Below are 27,079 nucleotides of genomic sequence, written 5' to 3'. Positions count from 1 at the left end.
TCACCATCTGTCACCCCAATAGAATTTAAACAAGGACTTTGTTCTTCTATCCCTGGCACTTAGAACAACTTTATTAACTGAATGATTTAATAAATCTGCATCTGTGCTCATTGATTTTCCTCTACTTTATAGTCTTTTCACAATTTCCTACTCGGAAGTTTTTTTATCCTTTAGGATCTAGCTCAAAGGTCACTTCAAGTTTTCTTGACTTTCCCAACTTAATCGCCTCCTCAAAAAGCCCATAATAATTTCTCATTTCACCAACATCAGGACTCACTCTATTCTTTTGTTTTGGGCCACACTCACTTCATGTGGAAGTTCCTGGGCCAGGGACTGAACCTTTGCCACAGCAGCAACCCAAGCCATAGCAGTGACAACACCTGATTCTTAACTCACTAAGCCACCAGAGGAACTCCAGGACTTACTCTATTAAGTCAAGGTTAGTGGTTTTGGTTTCTTCTTCTGGAATATGAATTCTTTGAAGGGGAACTTTTTTTTTTTTTTAATTCTCTCAGCCCTCAGGACATAAAAATAACTCAATGAATGTGTGCTATATTTAACTGAAGGTCTAAATGAATTTATAGGAGGTAGAAAATATAAAATATGTTTTAAAATATGTTCACTAATACAATCACATTTCAGGGCAGAATACAATGAATGGTATAAATGCACAGAATGTGAAAATATTCAGAGAAGGAAAAGAGAAATTTAATAAGTCCTATAAATTAAAAAGTCTAAGCCGTCAATTATACCTCAATAAAGCTGGGAAAAAAAAGTATAAGCTTACTGCAGAAGACAAGTGGGTCTCTGAAGAATGGGTATGGTTTCACCAGGCAGAGTGGGGTGGGAAGTAGAGGCAAGGCAGATGGAGATAATGGAGTGAGTGAAGTGTTGCACAAGAAGGCTCTGAGACTGGAACATGATGGAGGATTGTTGGGGAAGTAGCTGTAGAGAAGGCTGAACAGAGAAGTCAAAGACCAGTTTGCAGAGGGCCTTAGCACACCATGGAACCTGAAATTAAAGCATGTAAGTAATGATGAGTAAATGTTCCTCAAATGTGGTCCACAGACCACCGTCATCAGAATTATCCAGAGCACATGCTAAAAATGCCGATTCCCTCGTCCTACTTACCCAACTCCCAATCCCAGGTCCACTGAATCAGAATTTAACAAATCTTCTATGGTTAGACACTTAAGTTGTTAACAATAACTTATTAATATACTTATGATTTTAATATATATTTTAAGAAGCAAAGCTTGGAAGAGTTCCCTGGTGGTCTAGTGCTTCCGACTAGGTCCTTCAGTGCTGCAGCCTGGGTTCAATCCCTAGTCTGGGAATGGATATCCCACACCAAGCAGCTGCTTACTGCAGCCAAACAACAACAACAAACTATAAGAAGTTTTTTTTTTTTTAAATTTACTTATTTTTTGTCTTTTTGCCATTTCTTGGGCCACTTCCGCGGCATATGGAGGTTCCCAGGCTTAGGGGTCAAATCAGAGCTGTAGCCACCAGCCTATGCCAGAGCCACAGCAACTCGGGATCCAAGCTGCGCCTTCAGCCTATACCACAGCTCACGGCAACGCCAGATCCTTAACCCACTGAGCAAGGCCAGGTATCGAACCCGCAACCTCATGGTTCCTAGTCGGATTTGTTTCCGCTGCGCCACAACAGGAACTCCAACAAACACTTTAAAAACAAAACAAACAAACAAACAAAAACCCCACTAGGAATTCCTGCAATGGAATTGCAGTGGGTTAAGGATCCTGTGCTTCCCCAGCTGTGGTGCAGGTGCAGCTATGGCTCACAGAATCCATGGCCCAGGAACTTCCGTTTGCTGCAAGTGCAGCAGAAAAACTAAACACAAACCCCCCCCGCAAAACGAAAAACTAGGATTTCCCACTATGGTGCAATGGGATCAGCAGTGTCTGTCTCTGCAGCACCAGGACACAGGTTCAATCCCTGCTCGGCACAGTGGGTTAAAGGATCGGGGTTGCTGCAGTTGCAAGTACAGCTGGGATCTGATCACTGGCCTGGGAACTCTATATGCTGAGGGGCGGCCAAAACAATAAACACTACAGTTGTAATTTAAGAAGCGCTTAACGTTATATACGCTGTGCAACAGACTAGAGGAAGTAAGCAACTGGAATCATCTGTTAAAGCTTAAACATATTTTACAGCACAGTGACTACGGGGAAATGCTTTACTTGCCAGTTTATCTGATTCATTTTTTCCATTACAATCTCTTTACTATAATCTTGGCCTCAAAAACAGTTAATCCAAAAATACCACTTTCATATATATCTTTGGAAAAGTCTCTCAGAGACTCATGTTTAAAAAAAAAAAAGCTCCCAAGACTTTCAGATCACCAGCTAAAGAAACATATGACTTGTCCTCTGTCAATTTTTTAATGTTCACTAAAGTAAAATAACCAGGATATTAAAAAATTTTAGATAAGTTGTGCTATTCTAAATGTTTGGCAAATGCAACAACCAAATCCAAATGGGTCAGAGCCAAGTTTTAATCTCCTAATTAAAAAAATTAAAAAACCCAACCCCCAAAGTCTATATTAGGTAGACAATATTTTAAAATCTTAATTTCTTTTTTTTTTTTTCCTTGTCTTTTGTTGTTGTTGTTGTTGCTATTTCTTGGGCCGCTCCCGCGGCATATGGAGGTTCCCAGGCCAGGGGTTGAATCGGAGCTGTAGCCACCGGCCTACGCCAGAGCCACAGCAATGCGGGATCCGAGCCGCGTCTGCAACCTACACCACAGGTCACGGCAACGCCGGATCGTTAACCCACTGAGCAAGGGCAGGGATCGAACCCGCAACCTCATGGTTCCTAGTCGGATTCGTTAACCACTGCGCCACGATGGGAACTCCTTAATTTCTTTTCTAAACAAAAAATTCAGGATGAACTCAACTCATATTCTGGAAAAATGATTCCAACCCTGAATTTTGTAAAACTGAGAAAGAGCAAGAACTGAACTTGAGCTAAGAGATTCTAACAGGCACTTCAGTATTTCCGTTTTTTCACTTGTGAAATAAGTGAAGAATATTAGATTAGATTATTGCTAAGGCCCTTTCTATTAACAACTGATGAAAATTAGGCAGAGTGCTATTCATAAGACAAGCAACAAATTATGTAGAACTCAGAACTCTAGGGACAGGAAAGATGAAAAGTATCTGCAGTGATATTAAACAATAAGGTCAAATTTTCAAAAAGGCATTTCCCAAACAGTGGTTGAACTAACCTAAAAAATTTCAATACTGACTCACCATGACTCTAAAGTATTACCTACGTGGTCATCCTGATAGGGATGGAGTAGGCACAGGTAGGTGTGGAAGTCCCAGTAAGGGACTTTGGGAGACCACTGTGAGTTAATAATTGCTCAAGAAAGCCATCAGCACAAGCTTGACTAGTGGAGGTGTGTGAATTGTCTCAGGTCACTGGGTCGGGGATGAGACAGGCCTTAATGCAGATTTAGACTAAAGGCAGGAGTTTGAGGACCACCATTCTGCTGATTTGAATACACACCTTACTGGATACCAAGGAGGAACTACTCCCAGAAAGGAAGAGGCGGTCTTTTCCAATCCCAGCTCCCCTTGGATGATAAAACTACAGCAGAGCCTCCTTGGCTGCCCCCTGGCATCTCTCACACTCATCCTATCTTAATAAATCTGTTTCTTGTCTATTACTTTGTTTCTTGCTGGATTCCTTCTGAGTGGAGGCATGAACAACCTGAACTTCAGTGAGTTCAGACACCGGGTGAGTGATTCTAATTTAAAACTGTGGGTTCAAGCCCCAGTCTGGGTTCTGGCTAGGTTCAAGCCATTAGTGCTGTAAGTTTTAGCCCCAGATTATGAGCCGAGAGATCCACTAAGAATCGTGCTAATGATTCACACTCCTGAATGAGACTGCTTTATATGCAGAGACAAGGAATCAATTAAAGGGTTTACAATGAAGTTTTGTTTAACTGGAACATTTTAAGTGGAAGTTAATTCTGCATGAACGATAATAGATGTTTAATAACTAGCTAGTGACAATTTCTAAGCAAAAGCATTATAGTGGCTTTAATCTCCGTACTACAAACAGTAATCTCCATATTACAAACATGAAAACAACCTGTTTTTCAAAAGAGCTCGGCTATAGACAATATTTGAGGAACATAAGATAAAATTTGTTGTAAATCAAATTATAAAATAAAGAAGAGAAAGTTTGAAATCTCGGCTCTATTAACTAACAAGAAAACAAAATACACTATTGTGGGTTAAGTGTCAATTTGTGCTGGCAAAAAGCCATTCTATTTGAATGTTAAGAACCTTCAGGAACCAGCTGGAGAGAAGTATGGGGAACACGGATAACACATTCATTCACAATGCGTTGTAAGTGGTAGTCTTCATTTAGAAAAGGACAGCATTGGTACACTTGTCCAAAACAGCTTAAGCTTAGATCAAATAAACGGAACAACAGTCAGTCTAGGAAAATGAACATGTCTAAGAAAAAAATAAACATATAACATTTCCATTATGACTAAGGTCATAATATAAAACTGGCCAAAAAAAAAAAAAACCATTATCAGGAGCTCCCGATAACAACAGCACTGGCAGCAGCTTGGGAGCGCGGGACACGCATTTGAGCCCCAGCCTGGCACAGTGGATCTGGCATTTCTGCAGCTGTGGCTTAGTTCTCTGCTGCAGTTTAGATCTGACCCCTGGCCCAGGAATTCCATATGCTGTGGGGTGGCAAAAAAAAATTATCATCCACTGACGGTGAGGGTAGCCTGGTACAACCCTCCTGGAAGGCATCATGATAATATTTATCAGAAACTTTAAAGTGTTTTATACATCTTTTAGCTTAAATTAATGCCCAATAAAATAACTTTACAGAATTTGATATACTCTCTAAGATGAAATGTTATACAACCATTAAAAATCATATTTTAGAACAGAGACCACAAGATTCAAATGTCTATAATTCTGTAGAGACAAAAAGTAGATTGGCAGCTGTTTATGACTGAGAAGGATGGGCAGGAGTAGGGAGTGACTGGTAACAGGTATGGGGTTTCCTTGGGCAGGGAATGAAAATATCCTAAAATTAAAGGTGGTCATTGTGTGGATATACCACAACTTATCCATTCCACTGCTGATGAGCATGTGAGCAGTTTCCAGTTTGGAGCTACTATGAATGATGCTACTGTGAACATACCAAATGTCTCTTCTGGTTAATATATGTACATTTCTGGAGAATATCCTAACCCTAACCCTAACCCAGAATTGCCAGTTGTAGACTACAAATATGCAGCTTTAGCAGGTTAGTACTTTTCCTGAATCAGTTGTATCGATTTACACACTGCTACCTACTTCCTTTTTTTCCCCATGTTAGCAACTAATAGAAAAAAAATGTTAGTAATATTGAGGCAGATGTCATTGGCTGAATAAAGCCTGCCAATTTGTAATCTATTTTCAAAGAATATTTTAATATTTTAGTATGTGGGGAAATGCTCGTATGTAGAAAAGAGACAGAAAACCAAACACAAAAACTCCCAGTAATGTAATATGCCCGAATGGAAACACACCAACATTAACAATGGCCTAGGGATGGTTTCTCTTTTTTAGAGCCGCACTTGCGGCATATGGAGGTTCCCAGGCTAGGGGACTAATTGGAGCTGTAGCCTACGGCCTACACCAAAGCCACAGCAACACAAGATCTGAGCCTTGTCTGCGATCTACATCACAGCCTACACCACAGCTCACGGCAACGTCAAATCCTTAATCCACTGAGCAAGGCCAGGGACTGAACTCGCAACCTCATGGTTACTAGTTGGGTTGTTAACCACTGAGCCACGATGGGAAATCCTGCATGATTTCTCTTCTATTTGCTTTCAGTATTTTCTACAACAAACATGTTATAATGAAGTTGGCAAAGCTTTCTTATAAAACAAAAGCCTCAAGAGAAATTTATAAAGTAGGTCAGGATACGAATTTCATAACATTTGCATACATACATATTTTACATTCATAAAGACCTAATTAAGTAATGAATATATCACAGAAAAGTTAACTATCTCATAGAATCTTTGGTACAATTACTACACCCTCTTGCGTTATGGGGTCCAAACCAGAATTTATATAAAACTCCACCCCAGAGTAAAATATAGTAAAATAAAATTCAGGAATGATGAGACTAGAGGGTAATTCTTAATTAGTAAGGATCCATCAAAAGATAGTAGTACTCTAACATAGCTTACACAGCAGTTAGTGCAATGCTGCTCTTCTCATTCCTTTAAAGACTTAGCTCTAAAATGGTCCAAAAGCAACACAGAAAATTAACACACTCAATGTTCCCTTGAAATGCATAGTTATTGCCATTGCTACTTTCTGGTTATTGAGTGCCTGATATTGAATATTTGAGAAAACGATTATTAAAATAGCCAACAATTATTAAATGTTTACTCGACATGCGAAAACATTACAAAACTCATACTTCCTATCGTAATCACTCCATTTCATATCAAAAATTCTTCTCTAAAGATAAGAATGTGCCCATCCTATTCAATACAAACCCAAATATATCTCCTGAGAGAAAATACTAAGTGTTAATATACTGCCCTAAATGGAGTTTTTTTAAGCCAAAATAACCTGTTACTTTAAAGCTCTGAAGAAGCTAATCTAGAACCTAAGGGCACTCTGAGCACTGACCTCATCTCCACTTTCCTATTTCAAGAAACTACAGTGACACGTCCATAATTTCAAACCAAAAGGCAAAAAAACGGTTTTCTGAGGCAAAATAAGTAAAAAGCAATAGAAAGTAAAGCTTCTTAATTACTAAGAGCATTCTACCTGGGATTCAAATTTAAATTTCTCATTGAACTAACAACCATAAATACCTGGTAACCAAAATAAATCTATTCAAGCTACGTACATATAATTTTCCTTTTTTTTTTTTTTTTTTTTTGCTAGGGCCGCACCCAAGGCACATGGAAGTTCTTGCAGCAAATGTAAGTTCAAATTGGAGCTGTAGCTTCCAGCTTACACCACAGCCACAGCAACTCAGGATCTGAGCAGCATTTTCGATCTACACCACAGCTCACAGTAACACTGGATCCCCCACCCACTGAACGAGGCCAGGGATCGAACCTGCATCCTCATGGATGCTAGTTGAATTCGTTTCCACTGCACCACACGGGAACTTCTATGTATATATATTTTCCTGCCAGTCTCAAATCATAAACCTACTGTCCCGCCCTCTTTGCTCTTCAGAGTTCATGTATGATAGGAGACAACAGTTTCAGATAGACAATTTAATAACTCCCCCAATTCCCAACAATTTTAACAAACTCAAAAAAAAAGTTTTCCTTTCCAAGTGAATCTGAGAAGTATACATCTGCTTGAACTGCTCAACCTATAGTAAATATAAAGCTTTCACTCTGAATAACATGAACATCTACCACTGAATTGGACTGTGAGATCAAGGCAAGCTATTTGAGTTAGACATGCAAACAACAACTTCCTTTTAGAAAGTACTAAATCATTTTTCTTTTTTGCTTTTTAGGGCTGCACCCATGGCTTATGGAAGTACCCAGGCTAGGGGTCGAAATGGAGCTGTAGCTGCCGGCCTACACCACAGCCACAGCAACATGGGATCCTAGCCTGTCTGGGACCTACATGACAGCTCACACTTAACCCACTGAGCAAGGCCAGGGATTCAACCTGCATCCTCATGGATACTGGTTGGATTTGTTTCCACTGAGCCACAATGGGACTCCCTAAATCATCTTTCTGTACAATTCAAGATAGGCTAGTCAATCAGATCTTTTAAAAAACAGATCCTGGAGTTCCCGTCGTGGCTCAGTCGTTAACAAATCTGACTAGGAACCATGAGGTTTCAGGTTCAATCCTTGGCCTCACTCAGTGGGTTAAGGATCTGGTGTTGCTGTGAGCTGTGGTGTAGGCCAGCAGCTATAGCTCCAATTAAACCCCTAGCCCAGGGACCTCCATGTGTTGTGGGTGCGGCCCTAAAAGGACAAAAAGACAGAAAAAAAAAAAAAAGCAACCAGAGTTCTCTTGTGGCTCAGGTTAAGGACCTGGCATTGTCACTGCAGCAGCTCTGGTTGCTGCTATGGCACGGGTCTGATCCCTGGGTTTGGTAACCTCTATAGGCCACACATTGCCCCCCACCCCGCCAAAAGGCAACAAATAGATGAAATACCTAGGAATAAGCCTCACAAGAAATGTACAGGACTTAAAGGGAGACTATTAAGGGACACCAAAGACTTACATATACTTAAAATACTTTAAAGACTTAAAGCATTCTATGTTCTTGGCTACAAAAGCCACCATACAAAATATTAGTTTGTCCTAAATTAATCTAAATTTAATGCCATTTGATTTCTAAAATGCCAAGAGAATTTCTTTGGAACCAGACAAACTAATTCTAAATTTAACATGAAAAAATAAATAGTAAGACTGGTTGGGAAATTTCTGAAACAAGGGCATGGGAGCTCCTGTTGTGGCTCAGTGGTAATGAACACAGCTAGTATCCAAGAGGACGTAGGTTCAATCCCTGGCCTTGCTCAGTGGGTTAAGGATACTGCACTGCCATGAGCTGTGCCGCAGGTCACAGTCTTGGCTTGGATCAGACGTGGCTGTGGCGGTGGCTGTGGCATAGGCTGGCAACTGCAGCTCCGAATCAACCCCTAGCCTGGGAACTTCCATATGCCTCAGGTGTGGCCCTAAAAAAGCGAACAAACAAAAAAGAGGGCATACAGTCTTCTCTAGCTATATATTATATAATAATTTTATATATTTTTGAATAATAATTTAAAAATGTGGAACTGGCAAAACATCAACAGATCAATGGAATGGACCAGAATGAAAAGTCTGGAAGATCCAAATACATCTGGGAATCTAATATATGATAAAGGTGGTATTTCAAACTAATGGAAAAAAGACGAAGTGAAGGAGTTCACACTGTGGTGCAAGAGGATCAGCAGCATCTCTATAGCGCTGGGACACAGATTCAATCCCTGGCTCTGCACAGTGGGTTTAAGGATCCACTGTCCCAGCTGTGGCAGGAGATTGGGACTCCTTGGCCAGGGAACTTCGTATGCCATGAGGTGGCCAAAAAAGAAAGAAAATAAAAAGGAAAAAAATATGGACTATTCAATAAACGACACTGAAATGCCATGGGTAGCTATTTTAATAAATAAAGCTGTGGTACATACCTACAATGGAATACTACTCAGCCTTAAAAAGAATGAAATAATTTTGGAAAAAAAAAATAGAGTTCTAGAAAAATATAAATGGTTTTTAATAACATAATATGAAAAGATATTCAATATCACTTGTAATAAAGATTTACAAATTAAAGCTACACAAATATACTACTTTTCATTTATACAATTGGAAAAAAATTTTAAATTGAAAACAAATCACTGACAAGGAAGAATGTACATATAAAGAAACATTCTTTGTGCTTTATTGGAAGTGGCTGGGTAAAATGGTAAGCTTCTGTAAGAGACAACATGGAAATAGATATCCATCAAAACTGAAAATACACATACTTTTGATCCAGCAATTCCACTGCTCAACACTTACCCAACAAAATGTTCAGACACACAAAACAATGCATAAGATATTCACTGCAGTACTGCTGATAATGGACTGGAAATATTTAAAGTCTATCAGTAAGGGACTGGGTAAGCAAATTATAGCACATCTAGTAGTCCAAAAAAAAAAAAAAAACCAGAGAGAAAGAGAAAGAGCCCTATCTGTAGTGATTTGAAACACACTAAAGCTGTATTAGTGAAAAATGCAGGCTATGAAACAGTGTATAGAGTATGCTATCATTTATGTATGTGGGGGATATCTCTAGAAGAATTCCCAAAGAAAACAAACAGTAACTGCTTCAGGAGAAAAAAGAAAACCGAGTGACTGAGTGAGACAAGAAGAGAATAAAGACTTATTTTTACTGTAAATCCTTTCATACGTTTTAAGTTAGTGAAGTGAAATAAGCACAAAACTGTCAATGTCAGCTTTAATGTATAACTGGATAATATGTCCAAGCTTCTTAGGATATTAATTATACCGACTCTTGGCCTAATATAATTTAGGAAGAAATCAAAGTTAGAACTAGGTATAGTATGTCTGGAGTTTCTGAGGTAGCACAATAGGATCGGCAGTGTCTTGGGAGTGCTGAGATGCAAGTTCAATTCCCAGCCCGGCAGTGTTAAGGATCTGGTGCTGCCACAGCTGGATCTGATCCCTGGCCCAGGAACTTCATATGCCACAGGACACCCAAAAAAGAAAAGAAAGAAAGAAAGAAAAAGAACTAGGTACAGTATGTCAAAGAAAAAAATGTAATCTTTAATTTCTTTATTCCATTATCATTATTATTATTACTATCATTATTCCATTGCCTAAGCCTAGTTGTGATTATCTTCCTGGGAGGCAAGAATCCCCACTGCGTATACTACATGACAGATTATCATTGTATTTTTGGTCTATTAAAATTACTGAAAAATTACAATAGAAAATTGAGAGAACACTGTAAACCAACCATAATGGAAAAAACAAAAATCATTAAAAAAAAAAAAAAAAACTACTAAAAAGTAAAAATAAAAAATAAAACTACTGAATACTGATCAGGCCATGGCTATCAGTAAATTTACATCAGTAATGTTTTGGGGTTTGTTTGTTTTTCTGGCCACACCTGCAGCATGTGGAAATTTCCAGGCCAGGGAATGAATCTGCACCACAGCAGTGACAACCCTGGTCCTTAACCCACTGAGCCAACAGGGTACTCCTACATTAGTAAGTTAATTTACTAAGGACCTAGCACTGCACTAGCACATAAAACCAAAAATACCAAAAAAACCCACAAAATTCAATAATAAGGCTTCTAATTAGAAAAAAAAAAAAGCTTTGTCAGAAGTTAATTCATTACTAGAAACTACAAATAAAAAAGGATTTGGGGAGTTCCCCTCGTGGCACAGTGGTTAACGAATCCGACTAGGAACCATGAGGTTGCAGGTTCAGTCCCTGCCCTTGCTCAGTGGGTTAACGATCCAGCGTTGCCGTGAGCTGTGGTGTAGGTTGCAGACGCGGCTCGGATCCCGCATTGCTGTGGCTCTGGCGTAGGCTGGTGGCTACAGCTCGGATTACACCCCTAGCCTGGGAACCTACAAACGCCGAGGGAGCGGCCCTAGAAAAGGCCCTAGAAAAGGCAAAAAAAAGACAAAAAAAAACTAAAAAACAAAAAACACACCTTATTAAATGAAGACTAAAAAGGCTTAAAAGAGAAAACAACAGAAGTTTTCAGATAAAGTGACTTGATTAATTTTTTTTTTTTTTTTTTTCTTTTTGCTATTTCTTGGGCCGCTCCAGCAGCATATGGAGGTTCCCAGGCTAGGGGTCAAATTGGAGCTGTAGCCACCGGCCTACACCAGAGCCACAGCAACACGGGATCCGAGCCGCGTCTGCAACCTACACCACAGCTCACGGTAATGCCGGATCATTAACCCACCGAGCAAGGGCAGGGATTGAACCCGCAGCCTCATGGTTCCTAGTCGGATTCATTAACCACTGCGCCACAACAGGAACTCCTAAATTTGTTTTTTAAAGACAACTCTACTGTTGTGAGAAGAGCAGATGAGGATATATTGCTTAGGGTTATAGTCATACATGGTAAAAATACAAAGAAATGCAAGGAATAATAAATTCAAGTTGGTGATTACCTCTGGTAAGTAGGCCTACAACAGCTATTTTAAGGGGCAGGAGGTGTGCAACTAGGTAAGGAAACACAGTAGACTTCAATTGTACTGGCAGTATTTTATTTAACCTTTTTTTTTTTTAATCTTTCTGGGTCACACCCACAGCATATGGAGGTTCCCATGCTAGGATTTAAACTGGAGCCTAGCCACAGGCCTACACCACAGCCACAGCAACACCAGATCCGAGCCACGTCTGTGACCTACACCACAGCTCATGGCAATGCTGGATCCTTAACTCACTGAGCAGAGGCCAGGGATGGAACCTGTGTCCTCATGGATGCTAGTCAGATTTGTTTCTGCTGAGCAACAACAGGAACTCCATTAAGGTTTTTTTTTTAAAAAAAAGAGTGAAGGAGGAACGACCATTTAAAACCAACTATAATAAATAATTACATGAAATAATAATTGTCTTAGGAAAAGTGGCCTAGACTAGGACGGGGAGACTAGAGGCAGAGAGAAATTGCCAAGAATCTGGCCTCAGTAAGTTGCTGATAGAGTCACGTACTGTAAAAGGGTACAGTGAAGAAGGTCTAGTTTTGGAGCCAAGATGAAGAGCTCAGTCTGGGCAACTCAATTCAAAGCACCTTTGAGTATCTAAGTGGAGATGCCGTGCTCGCTTTGGCAGCACATACATATACTGAGTGGAGATGTTCACTGAGTAGGCACTTTGGACCAGGAAAAGGGTCTGAACTACAGATAAAAAAATTGGTGGTATTCAAAAATAAATATATATGAAGCCAAAGAATGGATAAGATTAGAGAAGGGGGGAAGACTAAGGACCAACACTGGAGAAAGACAATCAATTAAAGATTGGAGGGAGGAGGGGAGGACCTGAAGGAATAGCCAAAGAGCAAGGAGGGAAAACTGGAAGCCAAGAGAAGGAACTAGTTGAGGAAGGAAATTTTTGACTGCAAATAAACACCTATTCTAGATGGGCAATTAGTAATCGGAGGTCCAGGAATGAGTCAAAGGGAATTCCCTAAAAATAGACCAGAGTCCTGATCTGTTTTACTCTGAGCATCCCCAAAAGGAATGCTGTAACTCAGTTATAGCATCAAAACTAATAAATCCTTCAAAGATGCAGATGAAAATTTTTATAACTATTTGAGACTCAAATACAATTTAGAAATTAGATAAAAATAGGAATGTGGAGTTTATTCCATTTCTATAGAGAAAAACCAAAACCTTGCTCTGAAATCCTATAGGTTTTTTCTTTTAGGCCACACCCATCACATGTGGTGCAGGTCACAATCTTGGCTCGGTTTGACGCCGGCCCAAGAACGCCCACATGCAGTGAGTGCGGCCAAAAATTCCCAAAAACCACAAGAAAAAAAAAAATCCACCTGTTTTCCTTACCTAAGTTTCAGGTTAATGATATCAGCTAAAATCTATTTTATTATAGATATTAAATATTCTCAAAGAAATGGTCTACAAAAGCAAAAAAATAAAAGTAACCCCATCCTTTTTTTGCCTGATTTTTTACTAGATATTTTGGATAGGAGCCGCACGTTTCTATGCCACAAGAAAAATACAAGTTCAGAAATAAGTAATTATGCCTCCAGTTGCACCTAACTATTCAGAATATTAAAAAAAAAAAAAAAGAAAACATCTCATTTATCTGGAAATGTGAACTTAAAAAAAATTTTTTTTGGAACTCATCACCTTTGCACTGAATAAGTTATAGAACAAACTATGTGTTTATTAAGAGAATGATGCTTTTGGGAGTTCCCTGGTGGTGCAGTGGGCTAAGGATCCTGTGTTGCCACTGCCATGGCTCAGGTTTGATCCCTGGGAACTTCTGCATGCCATGGGGGCAGCCAAAAAAAAAAAGGAGAGAGAATATTGCTCTGGATTTTACAGTAGGGCCGCACCCTCAGCAATATGGAAGTTCCCAGGCTAGGGGGTCGAATCAGAGCGGCAAATTGCCAGACTACGCCACAGCCACAGCAAATCCTTAACCCGCTGAGCCAGGCCAGAGATGGAACTTCGTCCTTGTGGATGCTAGTCAGATTTGTTTCCGCTGCGCCACGACGGGAACTCCTACTTATATATTTTGTATTCTAGGATCCCAATTAACTGAAAATGAGCCTGAAGCTGGAGGTGAGGGAGGGTGTAGCTAATCAGAGATCCTCTCCTGAATCCTTTGTTTCGGCCCTTAGGACTATTATGTTGAAGATATGCTAATAACTTCTTAAACCCTTTCAATTAAAGGCTGAAACTCAACTGTACCTTCCCAAACTGAATAAAAAGTTACTGAGTCCTTTTGCTTCTTTTAAAGAGCATTTTGGCTACGAGCACAAGTAGAAAACCAAAAGTCACACCACCTAAAAAGAAGCTAAGATTCTGGAAAGGATGGTTGATATGGTTTGGAAAAATGCACAACAGTTTTAGACTATTGGTAAACAGTATCAAACCATTACAAATCAGGAAAATAATAAAAGGAGAACTTTCATGTAACTACCATGTATTCCCTTCAAAATGTTCTTTGCCTACAACACTCCATTCACAAAGATCTGGTGAAAACCAAGACACAGATTTGTTTACCAGTTTCCTACCTTTTACCCAGAAGTTAGTTCACATTTAATTCTGCCATCACATAGCACTTGAGAAATACAAAGCAACCGCAGTATATAAAACTCTGCAAAAATCCCGAAAATAAAACAAAAACCACAGCAAAAAACCAGCAAACATAATCACAATTCACATACTTTTAGTCAGGAGCTCTGGGGTTAAGTTTATTTTCCTGCGTTCTTATTCTTAATAATACCTAAGCCCACTTTAAGGGGTAAAACGACCTGGTCCCTAAATTACATCATGAATCTTTTTTTTTCTACAGATATTAATGTGAGAGATAAGCTGTTCTCCGTTTATCAGAGGAATAAAATCCCTTTCAATTAAGTAGTTTGATTTTTACAGCAATTAATCAGGCAAACAAGATAACGCTTATCCAGAACTTATTCTAAACTTGATTTACGTGATCCCACATAGTTTCGATGCTAACAAAATAACGCGTGAGCACAGTGAAATTTTGTACCATTGCAGGTTCTCAAGGAACAAAAAAATTCCTTCAAATGGTAAAACCAAACTCGCCTATTTCCGAAAGAAAAGTCACCCCAATTGCAGAAACAGTCGCAAAAAAAGAGAGGAAGAAAACTAAACCACAGTCACGTAAATCTTTTCAACTCAAAGCTCCAAAAGCAGCCGCCAACCACACAACTGGCCACAATCACAGCATTAGCGCCTTCTCGTAATTTTGAATCGGAGACAGGAGGGAAAGAAACCAACAACACACCAATCATCCAAAGTTTCACAAAGTGGCGGGGGAGGGGGGGGAAATCACTTTAAGTAAAGAAAACGTGTTAATCCAAAGGCGACGACCCGTCCCCCCGCTTCCAGCCCACGAACAACATTCACCGAGACAGGCGTCCTGGCAGTGATGATAAGGAAAGAGCCAGACGAACCGCACGTCGCCCGGAGAGCTGTCAGGGGCCGAGCATCCGGAGACAAAGACCAGCCCGCGAAGCGCCCCGGCGCGGCGCTGCGCCCCTAACCGCCCGAGGAGTTGCGAGCACCGCCGAAGTGCGCGCCCAGGTCCTCCGGGCTCCCCGCCCACCCGGCGCGGCCGCCGCGGCCCGGGCCCACCCTCGAGTCGTTTTCCCTCCCAATTTGGGAACCGCGCGCCTGGGGACAAAGGGGAAGGGCGAGCCGGGGGCAGTGGCGGGCTGCGTGTCGCGACGCCCCTCCGGGCTCGGCGGGAAGCCCTCGGCGGCGTCCTCTCTTGCGCCCCCTCCCCTCTCCGGCCTCCCCACAAGTTCTCCCGCCTCCCCGGCCGGCCCCGCCCCTGGCCCGCTGCCTCTCGGCCGGCCCTGCGGCCGCCCCTCACCGGCCGGCGGGGTCCCCCGGAGCCGCCTCCTCCGCCGGGCCTCGGCCCGTCCCGCCGGCCGCCGCCTCATGTGCCCCGCGTCGCCATCGCCTTCGCCGCCACCGTCGTCTCCCCTCCTCCTCCTCTTTCGCCGCCGCCTTCGCCTCAGTCTCCAGCCGAGGCCAAAGCCGCTGCCGCCGCTACCTCCCGCTCCCGCCGCCCGGAGCCACGGGGAGGCGCCTGCGCACTGCACGCCGCGGTGGGGGCGGGGGCGTCCCGCCGCTGCCTGGGCGCGGGGGGCGCGCGGCACGTGGCGCTAGGATGGGAGGGGGCGCCCGGGAGTCGGCGGGCAGCGGCCTGAGCGTCCAACTTTCTGCTGTCGGATCCGTGCGCTCCCGAGCGGTCCCGGATGCGGTGGAGGCGCGGCACGTGTAGGAGCGACCCACCCGCGCAGAGCCTGGATCGCGGGTGGGCGCAGATTTCGCCTCCCAGACATTCACTCTTCCAGTTTGATTCTAAGGACAGGAGTCCCCCGCCGTGGCTATTGCCTCATTTCGAGCGGGCTTCTAACGGCACCGTGAAGATGCCTTACCTGGTGTCCTAACACCGCCGTGAGGACACGCCTTACCTGTGTCTCCTGAGTTGGTCCAAAGAGCCTGGGAGTTGTCCTCCGTGCACTTGGCCAAGGCTTCGGGCCAGTGTAACATTGCGTGCTGATTCCCTGTTCAAGGATCCTACTGACCCTTGTCGGGTTAATGGTCCTAATTCCTTAGAGTCTTGGCTTTTAGCATTCTAGATACTTTTGAGGTCCTGTACTTCTCGGATTAGCAAAACCCTAATAGGCCATTTCCTCTTAACCCCTTACATCCCAGCGGGATTCCATTTTCAAAGGACTTTGTAAAAACTTGTATTCATAGGAATCTCCAGCCTTGAATTGCCTCCTAGGAATATGAAAACTCCTCAAATGCTTTAAGTAGAGGGAGTCCATCCATGCATAACAGCTACAGCGGAAGTCATACGAAGGAGCTGAGAGAGTACTTTACTTTGTCAAGTGTTCCTTAATTATCTTATTTATCAATCACTATACAGAAGGATAGGTTTTTATTTTACCCTTTGACCACAGAAGAAATTAACCCAGTGAGGTGAGGTGCTACAGGTCAACCTCCCCCCTGCCCCACGTAGAAAGCCAGGCCCTTATGGCCAGTCAAGAGGTTGAGGGCTGGGCCTCTGGCCTACTGACAGATGTTTTATTTGGCTAGTAGGATGTTTTCCAAAATTATGAATTAGTTGCCAAATTTAAAAAATCTGTCTTTTTAGGAGTTCCCACCGTGGCTCAGCGGTTAACGAACCCAACTAGGATCCCTGAGGATGCGGGTTCGATCCCTGGCTTTGCTCAGTGGGTTGAGGATCTGGTGTTGCGATGAGCTGTGGTGTAGGCCAGCAGCTACAGCTCTGATTGGACCCCTAGCCTGGGAACCTCCATATGCCGCGGGTGCCGCCCTAAAAAGAAAAGAAAAAAAAAAATCTATCTTTTCGGCTTCTCTCCAAAAATTCAAAACTTTTGCTCACTTTGAGCCTCCGTTTTCATGTGGCAGCTACTTCTGAGTAACATTTAGCGATCCAGGGCAGGCACTCTCCACTCAGCTGCTTGAATCATTTTCACTGCCTGCTTGGTCTCTGTATTTAAGTTATCTTCCCCCATATCAGCCATACTCCAGTCCTCATCCCTTCCCCATTATCACCTTACCTCTCTACAAATGCACTTAAAATGACAAGTGTGAAGACTCTATAAATATATGAAAATATGAGTAAAAAACATGTCAGCTAACACAGGAGACAGCGTCATTGTATATACCGATTAAAATATTAAAACTCACATGTTGCTAGAGCAGGAGTAAGTTGGTGCAAATCACTTTGAGAAGCTGGCAATATCTACTAAAGCCAAACCTAGGAATGCACTATGAACCTGCAGTTCCATGGAAATTCTACGGAAACATGTACAAAATACTTGTTCTAGAATATTTATAGCAGCACTATTTGTAATAGCCAAAACCCTGGAAACTACCCAAAATATCCATCAACCATAGCGAGATAGATAAAATGTTGTATTCACACAATGGTACATTATGCAGCAATTAGAATGAGCAATCTACAACGACACACAACAAGACAGACAAATCTCACAAAACTTCTATTTATGTAAAGTGCAAAAACAGGCAGAACTAATCTGTGCTTAGAGGTAAGGCTAGTGGTTATCCTGGGGGAAATGATGGTACCAGAAGGGAGCAGGAGAGGGCTTCTAAGGGGACTGGTCCTGTTCTTTCTTGATCTGGATGCTGAATACACAATATGCAGGGGTTTAGCTGCCACATTAAACTGTTCCTTTTCAGTAGTGGTAGTGCACTTTTCTGTGGCATATGAAGACTTCAATAAAAACCTTTAAGACATTTGGTTATATGTGTATTTGTATATGATATATAAAACATATGTATTGTGTGGTATATATAAATTATATACATAGGGGAATGTTTATCAGGTATTATTTTAAATTCATGGATGAACCTGCCACGGAAGTCTCTCCATCCTTTAGCGTACCTTACTATAAAGCCTGCAGCCTGTCTCTGTCCTGGTAGAGCAAACTTTTTGTTTTGGGGAGATTTTCTTGTTTGTTTTTTTGGCCACACCTGTGGCATGTGGAAGTTCCCAGGCCAGGCATCAAACCCAAGCCACAGCAGTGACAGTGCCGGATCCTTAACCCACTGAGTCACCAGGGAACTTTGAGAGCAGCCTTCCATTTTTTTATTTTTTATTTTTTTTGTCTTTTTAGGGCCGCACTCATGCCATGTGGAGGTTCCCAGGCTAGGGGTCTAATCGGAGCTGTAGCTGCCGGCCTACACTACAGCCACGGCCACGCAGGATCCGAGCCGCATCTGCAACCTACACCGCAGCTCATGGCACCGCCGGATCCTTAACCCACTGAGCGAGGCCAGGGATGGAACCCGCAACCTCATGGTTCCCAGTCGGATTCGTTTCTGCTGTGCCATGACAGGAACTCCAAGGAAGCTAAGTTGTTTTACCTGCAGAGAGTTAAAAAGCCAGAAATATAGCCAAAGACCTCCTAGTCCGGATACTTCTCCTTTATCTAAACTTGCCAGCTAGTGACAACTTTTAGTCCATTTATAGCTGGGGAAGCTGAGGCCAGAAACCTAAGCCAAAACTCCAGGTATTTCCCGGGATCCGGAGCAAACCAGGGCAGCTGCTAGAATGTGAGATCCCTGATGGCAGAGTCACTGGGTCCGAGCTCCTAGAGCCTAGCCCAGCACATAGTAGGTGCTTGGCAAGTATATGCAGAGCGAATAAGTGAAGGAAGGCTTGCCTGACACAAAAAAAAGGCTATCAGGAGGAAGGAAAAAAGCCCAAGTTTCAAACAGGGAAATGGGTCTGTTTTCCAGCTTCTGGCAGGGAGTGGTGGAGCCAGCTGGGTGCTGTGAGAACCACGTCACTTTTTATTCACATGAGACCCAGGCAGGAAAGGATCAAAACCCAGTTTGAGAACTTGAGAGTCGCCCCTGGGGCTCTGTGGTTTGGGAACTGTAGGGTCAACTTGAAGGCTGCAGTGTGTCACTATTTCCATGACACATTTTCCAGGGTCCCCACTTGGCTGGTAAACTTGAGCAGATTCCTCCGTCCTGGGGGATGGGAGCCAAGGACCAGAGAGGTAGGATTTGGGAAAGCTCCCCGCTGGCAACAGGAAGCCCTGCCAGCCCCAGATTGGCCAAATAAGCAGGTCTTGATGACTTGGGCTAAGGGGAGGGAAGCATTAGTAGCGCAGTCCCCGCCCCCTCATAATCCCCGGCAGTTTCAGTTAACCTGAGACAGATTATGCCACTCCTCCCTGCCACAGGGACCTTCTTTGAAGCAGATGTTTTTGTCAGAAATTTTTTCGAATAAGGAACACAAGTAGTGTAGAAGGAAGAGTAAGGTGATTCCCTATCAGTGGTTCTCAGAGCCAGCCAAGCAACGTCTTCCATATAATGCTGGAGTTCAAGGTCAATTTACTTGCAAATGAAGGGTAGGTGATGTACGTGCAGAAGCTGGGGGTTGGGGAAAAGGGGACAAGGGGACGGGGTGGGGGGGCGGTGTGTGAAGAGACCTCCTCTGGTACCATCTGCTGACAAGGACTTTCGGACACACCCAGGATGTGCTGGCCCAGGACCTACTCTGCCTTGGTGAGACGCTGTGGGGTGGGTGTGTGTCCTTGAGGCCCCCGGTTCAGAAGTCTGCTCTGCCTAGGTGTGTGCATTCATTAACTTGTATTTCTAAGATGGTGTGAGAATGTGATGAAAGGGACAGGAAAGCACATTGTAATATGCTAATTTTTCATTGTAAAGTGGTCTATAGTGGTTATCATGATGGGTTGGGTAGCCCAGCAGCTATGGACCTATTCTGTGGTATGGCTGTTACTTAACCTCTCTCAGCCTTGGTTTCCTCATCTGTAAAATGGGGATAATGCTATCTACCAGTGGGGGCTATTGTGCAGATTAAATATGAGAAGTGCCAAAAAACTTGCAGGCTCTCAAGACATTCGTCCCCTTGCATAGTGTGCTTTGGGTACTTTGAGTTGTCAACAGCACCCAACACAAGAACTTGAGCAAAACATTTCAGGTCTCTGGAGCATCCATTTGTTGGTTGGTACAGGGGTCTGTACTGGTGTCTTCTGCAGCTCAGAATTATTCCTTCACAAGACATGATTCTTTGTCTGCATCACCACAGTCTGATTCAGCCTTCCAATCATGATTATCCATATACCCTTCTAGATTTTTTTTTTTTTTTTTTTTTGTCTTTTAGGGCCACACCCGAGGCATATGGAAGTTCCCAGACTAGGGGTCAAATTGGAGCTACAGCTGCCAGCCTACACTGCAGCCACAGCAATGCCAGGTCCGAGCCCTGTCTGTGACCTACACCACAGTTCACGGCAATGCCAGATCCTTAACCCACTGAGCGAGGCCAGGAATTGAACCTAGGCAGATTTGTTTCCGCTGAGCTGCGGACAAAGGGAACTCCTAGAATCTTTTAAAATAGTGAGCAGTCTCTCCAGAATGATTAGTGGGTACCCAGGCCTGTGGCTCTTGAGCCTGTCCTTGGATAAATGCTGCGAGGTCCTTGGAACCCAGTGTGTGTTTTTAGAAGGAGAAGGAATGTTGTACCCTCCCCACCCCAGGCACCTTTTAGAGGCTGCCTCAGCCTAGCCACATCATCTGGAAACTTCCATGGCCCCTGCCTGTTCCTGCTACCCACTCTTTGCCCCTCATGTCCCCCAGACACTACCATACGGCCCAGTGGTTTCTCCCCTGTGATTATCCCAGCCCGTCGGCCTGGGTCCTCCCTATGCCAACCCCAGCGCAGCGTCCTCTGTTCCTTGTCCATTTCATTCATCGTCATGCCCTCACTCGCAGCACTCTTTAGCTCAAGGCAAAAGCTGCATGTTCCTCGCTTCCCCCTTCTTGTCACTCAGCTCCCTTGGGCTATATATAGCACAGCTGTGTCTTCGATTGTGTACAGCCTCAAGTCCAAGCCCTTCTCCCCACCCATTCCCTTCCCCCAACACAGTGAAAAGAACAGGCTGAAGCTTCCAGTTAGGGCAGGGAAGCCCCAGCAACCAGGAGGAGGGGGGCTGGAAACGGACGAGAGTGTGCTGAACTCAGGACCACTCAGGACATGGGAACCTTCCCATCCGCTGTCAGGGACTTTCCACCTCTCCCCCAGCCTGTTACCCGTTCTCTGGCACTGGCTTATTCTGGAGGAAGGGGACAGGCAGTGTGCAGGGGAATTCTGACAGTCCTCTTATTTATTTGGCCATACCCGCAGCATGAGGAAGTTCTGGGGCCAGGGATTGAACCTGTGCAACAGCAGTAAGGAGATCCACAGCAGTGACAACACTGGATCCTTAACCCTCTAAGCTACCGGGGAATTCCAAAATCGTCTTATTTAACACAGTGATCCTCTGGGTAGATGCTACCTCCATTTTATAGATGATGACACAGATCTGCAGAGGCTGAGTGACATAAGACCACATGTTAGAACGTGGTCTGATCGCACATCTGACTCTGGCCTGCACTCTGGATTCATTAAGTCTGTGAGCATCCATCATTCAATTAGTCCCTCCTAAATTAGAATTTCTACTGGAGTGACCTAATCTGGAAAAAAGAGGTTTACCAAGCAAATCACTAATGTAGAAAGGCTTACATCAGAGTTCCCATTGTAGCTCAGTGGAAACAAATCTGACTAGAATCCATGAGGACACAGATTCGATCCCTGGCCTTGCTCAGTGGATTAAGGATCCGGCATTGCCGTGATCTGTGGTTTAGGTCGCAGACGTGGCTTGGATCCCGCATTGCTGTGGCTGTGGTGTAGGCCGGCAGCTACAGCTCCAATTAGATCCTGACCCTGGGAACCTGCATATACCATGGGAGCAGCCCTAGAAAAGCCGAAAAAAAAAAAAAAAAAAGAAAGAAAAAAAGAAAAGAAAAGAAAAGAGTTGTCTTGTGGCTCATCGTTTTAAGGATCTGGCATTGTCACTCTCGTGGCTCAGGTTGCTGCTGTGGCTTGGATTTGATCCCTGGCCCAGGAACTTCCACATGCCACAGGTGCAACCAAAAAGGAAAAAAAAAAGCAATTTTCTTTTTTCTTTTTTTTTTAGGGCCACACTCACAGCATATGGAAATTCCCAGGTTAGGGGTCAAATCAGAGCTGTAGCTGCCGGCCTACACCACAGCCACAGCAACACGGAATCTGAGCCGTGTCTGCGACCTACACCACAGCTCACAGCAATGCCGGATTCCCCACCTGTTGAACGAGGCCAAGGATCAAACCAGCATCCTCATGGATACTAGTCGGATTCGTTTCTGCTGCGCCACAACGGGAACTCCCAATTTTATTTCTTCTATTTTAAATATTTCCCTCTACTTTGTAGTCATTCTCCTATTTGTCCAGAGTAGTGGATCTGATTTTAGGAATGTTTAGAAGTCTGGTCCTTTTTTTCTGTCACTTACTATGTCATTGAGCGAGACATTTAACTCGAGCCTCAATTTTGATCTATGAAATAGGGATGATAATGATAATAGTATCTATCTCATATAGTTGCGAGGATTAAGCAAAATAATCTACTTAAATCCATTAGCATATTTCTAGGCCCACAGGTATCCAGTAAATCATAGCAACTATTAATATTTTCTCAGTTCAGGGTTTAAGATGATGCTGTGGGAGCAGCAACATAATCTCAATGGGGAGAAGTTGAACTTCACCCTCCATGGTTTGGCCCCTCTTCTCCAAAGGGCTTGGCGTTGATCCTGCCTCATCCAGATATTTCTGTCCCCCTGCTTCTGGCCTACACCATCCATCTCTGGAGAATTCAGGTCACTGTTGGGACCAGGAGAGGCAACACAGCAGGGTGTGTGAATGACTGGGAGGAGAGTTCCCATGGACGCTGGGGAGAGCAGAGGCCCAAGGGAGCTGCTGTGACCCTGGGTCTCTCTCTAGAGCAGTGAGTGCTGGGGAGAGAAGAGGGACATCAGCTGCTGGACAAACTGCCAGTGCTGCAAAGCCCCTTTAGGACAGACACACAGGCTGAGTGTAACCTAGGGGAGGAGCGAAGGCCCCGGGATGGAGTGGGGCTCTCCACGGCACAGCCTATCTTTCTCCATTTCTCAGCAAGAAGGTACTTTGGGGAGCTCCCTCAGGGCTCAGCGGAAATGAAGCTGAATAATATCCATGAGGATACAAGTTCGATCCCTGGCCTCACTCAGTGGGTTGGGGATCCGGCTTTGCTGTGAGCTGTGGTGTAGGTTGCAGACATGACCTGATCTGTCATTGCTCTGGCTGTGGTATAGGCCAGTAGCTACTAGCCTGGGAACCTCCATGTGCCGTGGGTGTGGCCCTAAAAAGACAAAAAAAGAAAAAGAAAAGAAAAAAAGTACTTTGGAGCCAAGCAGACCTAGGTTCAGATCCTGACACTGTCATTTGCTAGCTGTGTACCCTTGAATAATTCATGTAGCCTCTTAGAAGCTTATTTCCTGGTCTATGAACAAGCGGCTGCTTACTGTGTAGAAGGGTTGAAAGGTCTGAAATGTAAATGCCTCAAACGGAATAGATGATAATGCTGGTCGTTGTCACCTCGTTAACCTGAGTGAGCATCATCCCACAGGCAATAAGAAGGGCTCTGAAGATGTGAGGGAAGTCCTGGATGATTCAAATTCCTGGACAAATCTCCCTGGTCTAGAAAACATCCTTGGAGGGATCAAGACCAAGACCAGAAGGTCTATCTCTCATAATTAAGGCATTTCATTTACATCCCATGTTGGGTTTGCTCTTTTTGGTTTTTTTTGTCTTTTTAGGGCTGCACCTGTGGCATATTCCCAGGCTACGGGTTGAATTGGAGCTACACCTGCCGGCCTCTGCCAGTCACAGCAACACAGGATCTGAGCCACCGTGTCGCGACCTGCACCACAGCTGATGGCAACGTCAGATCCTTAACCCACTGAGCAAGGCCAGGGATCAAACCCACGTCCTCATGGATACTAGCTGGGTTTGTTACTGCTGAGTCATAGCAGGAACTTTTCCACATTGTTTCTAAGAGTATTTGGGGCAGTATAACTTGGGGAAGAACCTAGGATCTCCACCCATCCTTGGCTATGTTCCCATGCCAGTTCTCCATACCAGGTCCATCGCTGACCCAGCCACTTACATCCACAGGCTGAATCGAGGTAAGGGCTCCCCTCCACCTGATCTTTCATTTCTTTCCAGCACTCGGAGCTCCAGCTTGGAACTCAGCAGATGGGGGGTTAAGATTGGTGCCCTGTCCTATCTCCTCCCCTCTCCCTTCCTGACTTCAAAGTCTCCATAAAGCCGGTCACTGCTTCCCTGACCCCAGAGTGGCAGCTCTATCATCAGCTCTTGGCCGTTTCAAAACAGCAGACGCTGAGCCCTGGCTAGGCTGCTCGCACCCCACTTTCCAGCCATCTCCCAGGGTAAGCGCTGGCATGCTGAGGACCTGTGGGGCCCACAGTTCCTGCTCCTCCAGGAGAGGGGGAACTAGGAATAGAAATTACCTCAAGAGGGGACTTTGTCTCATGCTTAGATCTGGAAGGCATCCAGCAGGCAGAACCCCTGATTTAAGGACCAGGACTCTGGGACTTTGTCTAGTCTGTGATCAGACATTTACAGGGGTTTGCAAAGTAGAGTAAGAGGGGTCCGCCACCCAGGGATGAGGCAGGGGGTTGGCAACTGCAAAGAACCTGGCAAGAGATGGACCTGGAGACAGGGGAGCCCCCAGGGACTGGAATTTGTTGTTAGCCTAATGTCCAAAATCTACATGAAATTATACACAAATCCATGTTTAATGGTCTCAATCTCTGGCTCTGGTGATTGGGTAACCAGTGCTGTCACATCGTCTGGGATGGCTCTGCAGTTTCCTTAGGAACAACCATCACAGACTCGAGGCCAGTGGGGAACCCAAGGCTAAAGGCCTGTTCCTCCCACCCTCGTGTGGATTTTTCCAGCTGCTTTTCTTGGCCCAAGGATCATACCCATAGAGACACAGATGGAAGAGGGGGAAGCAGAAAAGGGCAGAGTCAGAATGAGCTGGGGAAGAGACAGATGTTAAGAAGCAGCGATGGAGAAATGGTGCTAGTGGTCCAGCCACCGGAGACAGTCACCTGGGACATCTTTTCAAGCAGCGGCTGTGCCGGGCACGGTAAGACAGTCTCAGAGCAGCATCTTCCTCCTGCCCACCCGACTGAGAACTGGAGTTTGTATTGCAGGTGCCTCCTTCTAGGACTGGGCTGAAGCCTCAGGAGACCCAGCTGCTAACATCTGGGGGCGGGATCATGTCTAACAAAGGCTGGTGGGCACCACCCGAGGGCGAGGACAGCGTGTCTGAGAAGCTCCTGAGAAAGACCAGGGAGTCTCCGCTGGTGCCTGTAGGTGAGTAGGAAGAAGCGGGGGGAGTAGGGGGCCTTCTCTCGGAGAGGACACGTCTCCTAGTCCTTTCAAAGAATGAAGCACAGAACTCAAGTGGTCCTACCCACTGAGTAACCAACAGCAAAGGTGCCAAGGGACAAAGGGACACATGCTGACAATGAAACTAAGGGAATCTGGGTGGGTGGAGATGGCAGCCAAGATGGGTACAAGTTTGGGGTCCCCCAGGGCTTCTTCCCCCCAGGCCCTGGGACAGCAGAACAGTTGTGGGAGCTGGCAGTGGTTGAAGAAGGGCCGGGGCAGAGCTAAGAGGGATGGGAGAGTCATGACGATGGGCTGTTTGTACAGGGAGGAGGGTATTCACTCCACAAACACTGAGAAGAAACAACTCAATACTTTGATGACAGCCCCTACCCACCCCCAAAGCAGCAGCACAAAGGCAGGTGATTATCCAGCCCACCTAGTGAGGTGTCCCTCAGAAAAGCGATGTGCTTGGTGACTGGGGCCCAAGGGTCACATTTTCTGCCTATTCAGGCTTAGGGGGCTGCCTGGTGGTGGCAGCATACAGGATCTACCGGCTGAAGGCTCGCGGTTCCACCAAGATGTCTATACACCTGATTCACACCCGAGTGGCAGCGCAGGCCTGTGCTGTGGGTGCGATCATGCTGGGTGAGTAGCTGGTGGGGTCACGGGAGAGTGGGGAATAAAAAACATTAGGCAAAATCTGGCTGTGAGTCCTGATAGTTAAGGGAGCAGAAGTTCAGTCCCTTTCCCCTCTACCAGGCTCCACACTGTGTTCCTGGTGAAGCCCTCGGCCCGAGATGAGTTTACTGGGCTCCCTGTTTATATCTCCTGTGTTCCAGGGGATGGCACCCAGTTGGTTTCATGAGTGTGTCCTAGAGGTGAGATAAGCCATGCAGCAGAACTTATGCTGAACTTTTCTGGATCAAAAGGCAGACAGCTACTCACTAGCTAGGCGACAGTGAACGAATCCCTTTCTCTGAGTCTGGGGCAATGGTCACACTCCGGCTCGCCTCCCTCACACACCGCAGGGAGGCTGCTCAGAGAATCTGTGAGAGGGCTTCGGGAACTGGCAGGCTGTTTCCCAGGCCGTGTGGCCAGGTGTCTGTAGCAGCTGTTGAGACCTGGGGCGGAAAGCTGAGCAGGGAAGCTGGACTCTCCAGGGAACGGGGCGTGTGTTGGCCCCTGGGAGCCTGCGGCTGTTACTCCTCTGGACACCTGGGAGAGCCCGAGGCCGGGCGGAGGTGCCAGGTCATGGGCTGTCTTTCCTTGTCCCCGACACAGGCGCTGTGTATACAATGTACAGAGACTACTGCAAGAGAGCAGCGCAGGACGCCGGGGAGAAGTAGGATTCCTCCCTGCAGGGCCCGGGGCAGCTGGAAGCTCTTCCGTCAAGCCCTGGTATGCACCTAATAAAGTGGTTTTGAGGCAAATCAACAGTGTCTTCTTCAC

At 44.9% G+C, this 27,079-nt stretch overlaps 2 protein-coding genes across 14 annotated transcripts in view; one reads left to right on the top strand and one right to left on the bottom strand.

Moving 5' to 3' along the window:
- GJC1 (gap junction protein gamma 1) overlaps positions 1-16,399 on the bottom strand; it is a 34,105-nt gene extending 17,706 nt beyond the window's left edge. For 3 of the 7 annotated variants that reach the window (XM_084982509.1, XM_084982513.1, XM_005668704.4), the window contains exon 1: positions 15,184-15,586. The gene's annotated coding sequence lies outside the window, so the exon portion shown is untranslated. Of the gene's footprint in view, positions 1-15,183; positions 15,587-15,652; positions 15,854-16,259 lie in introns of those variants that run through there. The other 4 variants (XM_084982512.1, XM_005668706.3, XM_084982510.1 and 1 more) reach the window with 2 other exon arrangements.
- Positions 16,400-19,534: 3,135 nt separating this feature from the next.
- HIGD1B (HIG1 hypoxia inducible domain family member 1B) lies at positions 19,535-27,060 on the top strand. Of its 7 annotated transcripts, none has more exons than XM_084984449.1 (4): positions 19,535-19,703; positions 25,450-25,612; positions 26,141-26,275; positions 26,912-27,060. In XM_084984449.1, exons 2-4 carry the CDS (start codon positions 25,516-25,518, stop codon positions 26,974-26,976), a joined length of 297 nt encoding a protein of 98 aa, XP_084840575.1. In that variant the 5' UTR covers positions 19,535-19,703; positions 25,450-25,515; the 3' UTR covers positions 26,977-27,060. The 7 variants fall into 7 exon arrangements, with proteins under 7 accessions (XP_084840575.1, XP_005668794.1, XP_005668796.1 ...); XM_005668737.4 differs by having other exon boundaries at positions 19,542-19,680; XM_005668739.4 differs by lacking the exon at positions 19,535-19,703 and adding an exon at positions 23,193-24,393.
- The last annotated feature ends 19 nt before the right edge of the window (positions 27,061-27,079 follow it).

This window comes from Sus scrofa, chromosome 12, assembly GCF_054392235.1.
Source record: "Sus scrofa isolate SSC_HxYL_T2T_F1_AM1 chromosome 12, Sscrofa_HxYL_maternal_Yorkshire_Landrace_v2.0, whole genome shotgun sequence".
NCBI classification, from domain to species: domain Eukaryota; kingdom Metazoa; phylum Chordata; class Mammalia; order Artiodactyla; family Suidae; genus Sus; species Sus scrofa.
This window is presented reverse-complemented; position numbering and strand designations above follow the sequence as displayed.

Bases quoted from the DNA above. Each gene is read 5' to 3' on its own strand.
- HIGD1B (XM_005668737.4), top strand. The intron at 25,613-26,140 runs GTGAGTAGGAAG...CTGCCTATTCAG, and splicing joins GTCTCCGCTGGTGCCTGTAG to GCTTAGGGGGCTGCCTGGTG. The intron at 26,276-26,911 runs GTGAGTAGCTGG...TCCCCGACACAG, and splicing joins TGTGGGTGCGATCATGCTGG to GCGCTGTGTATACAATGTAC.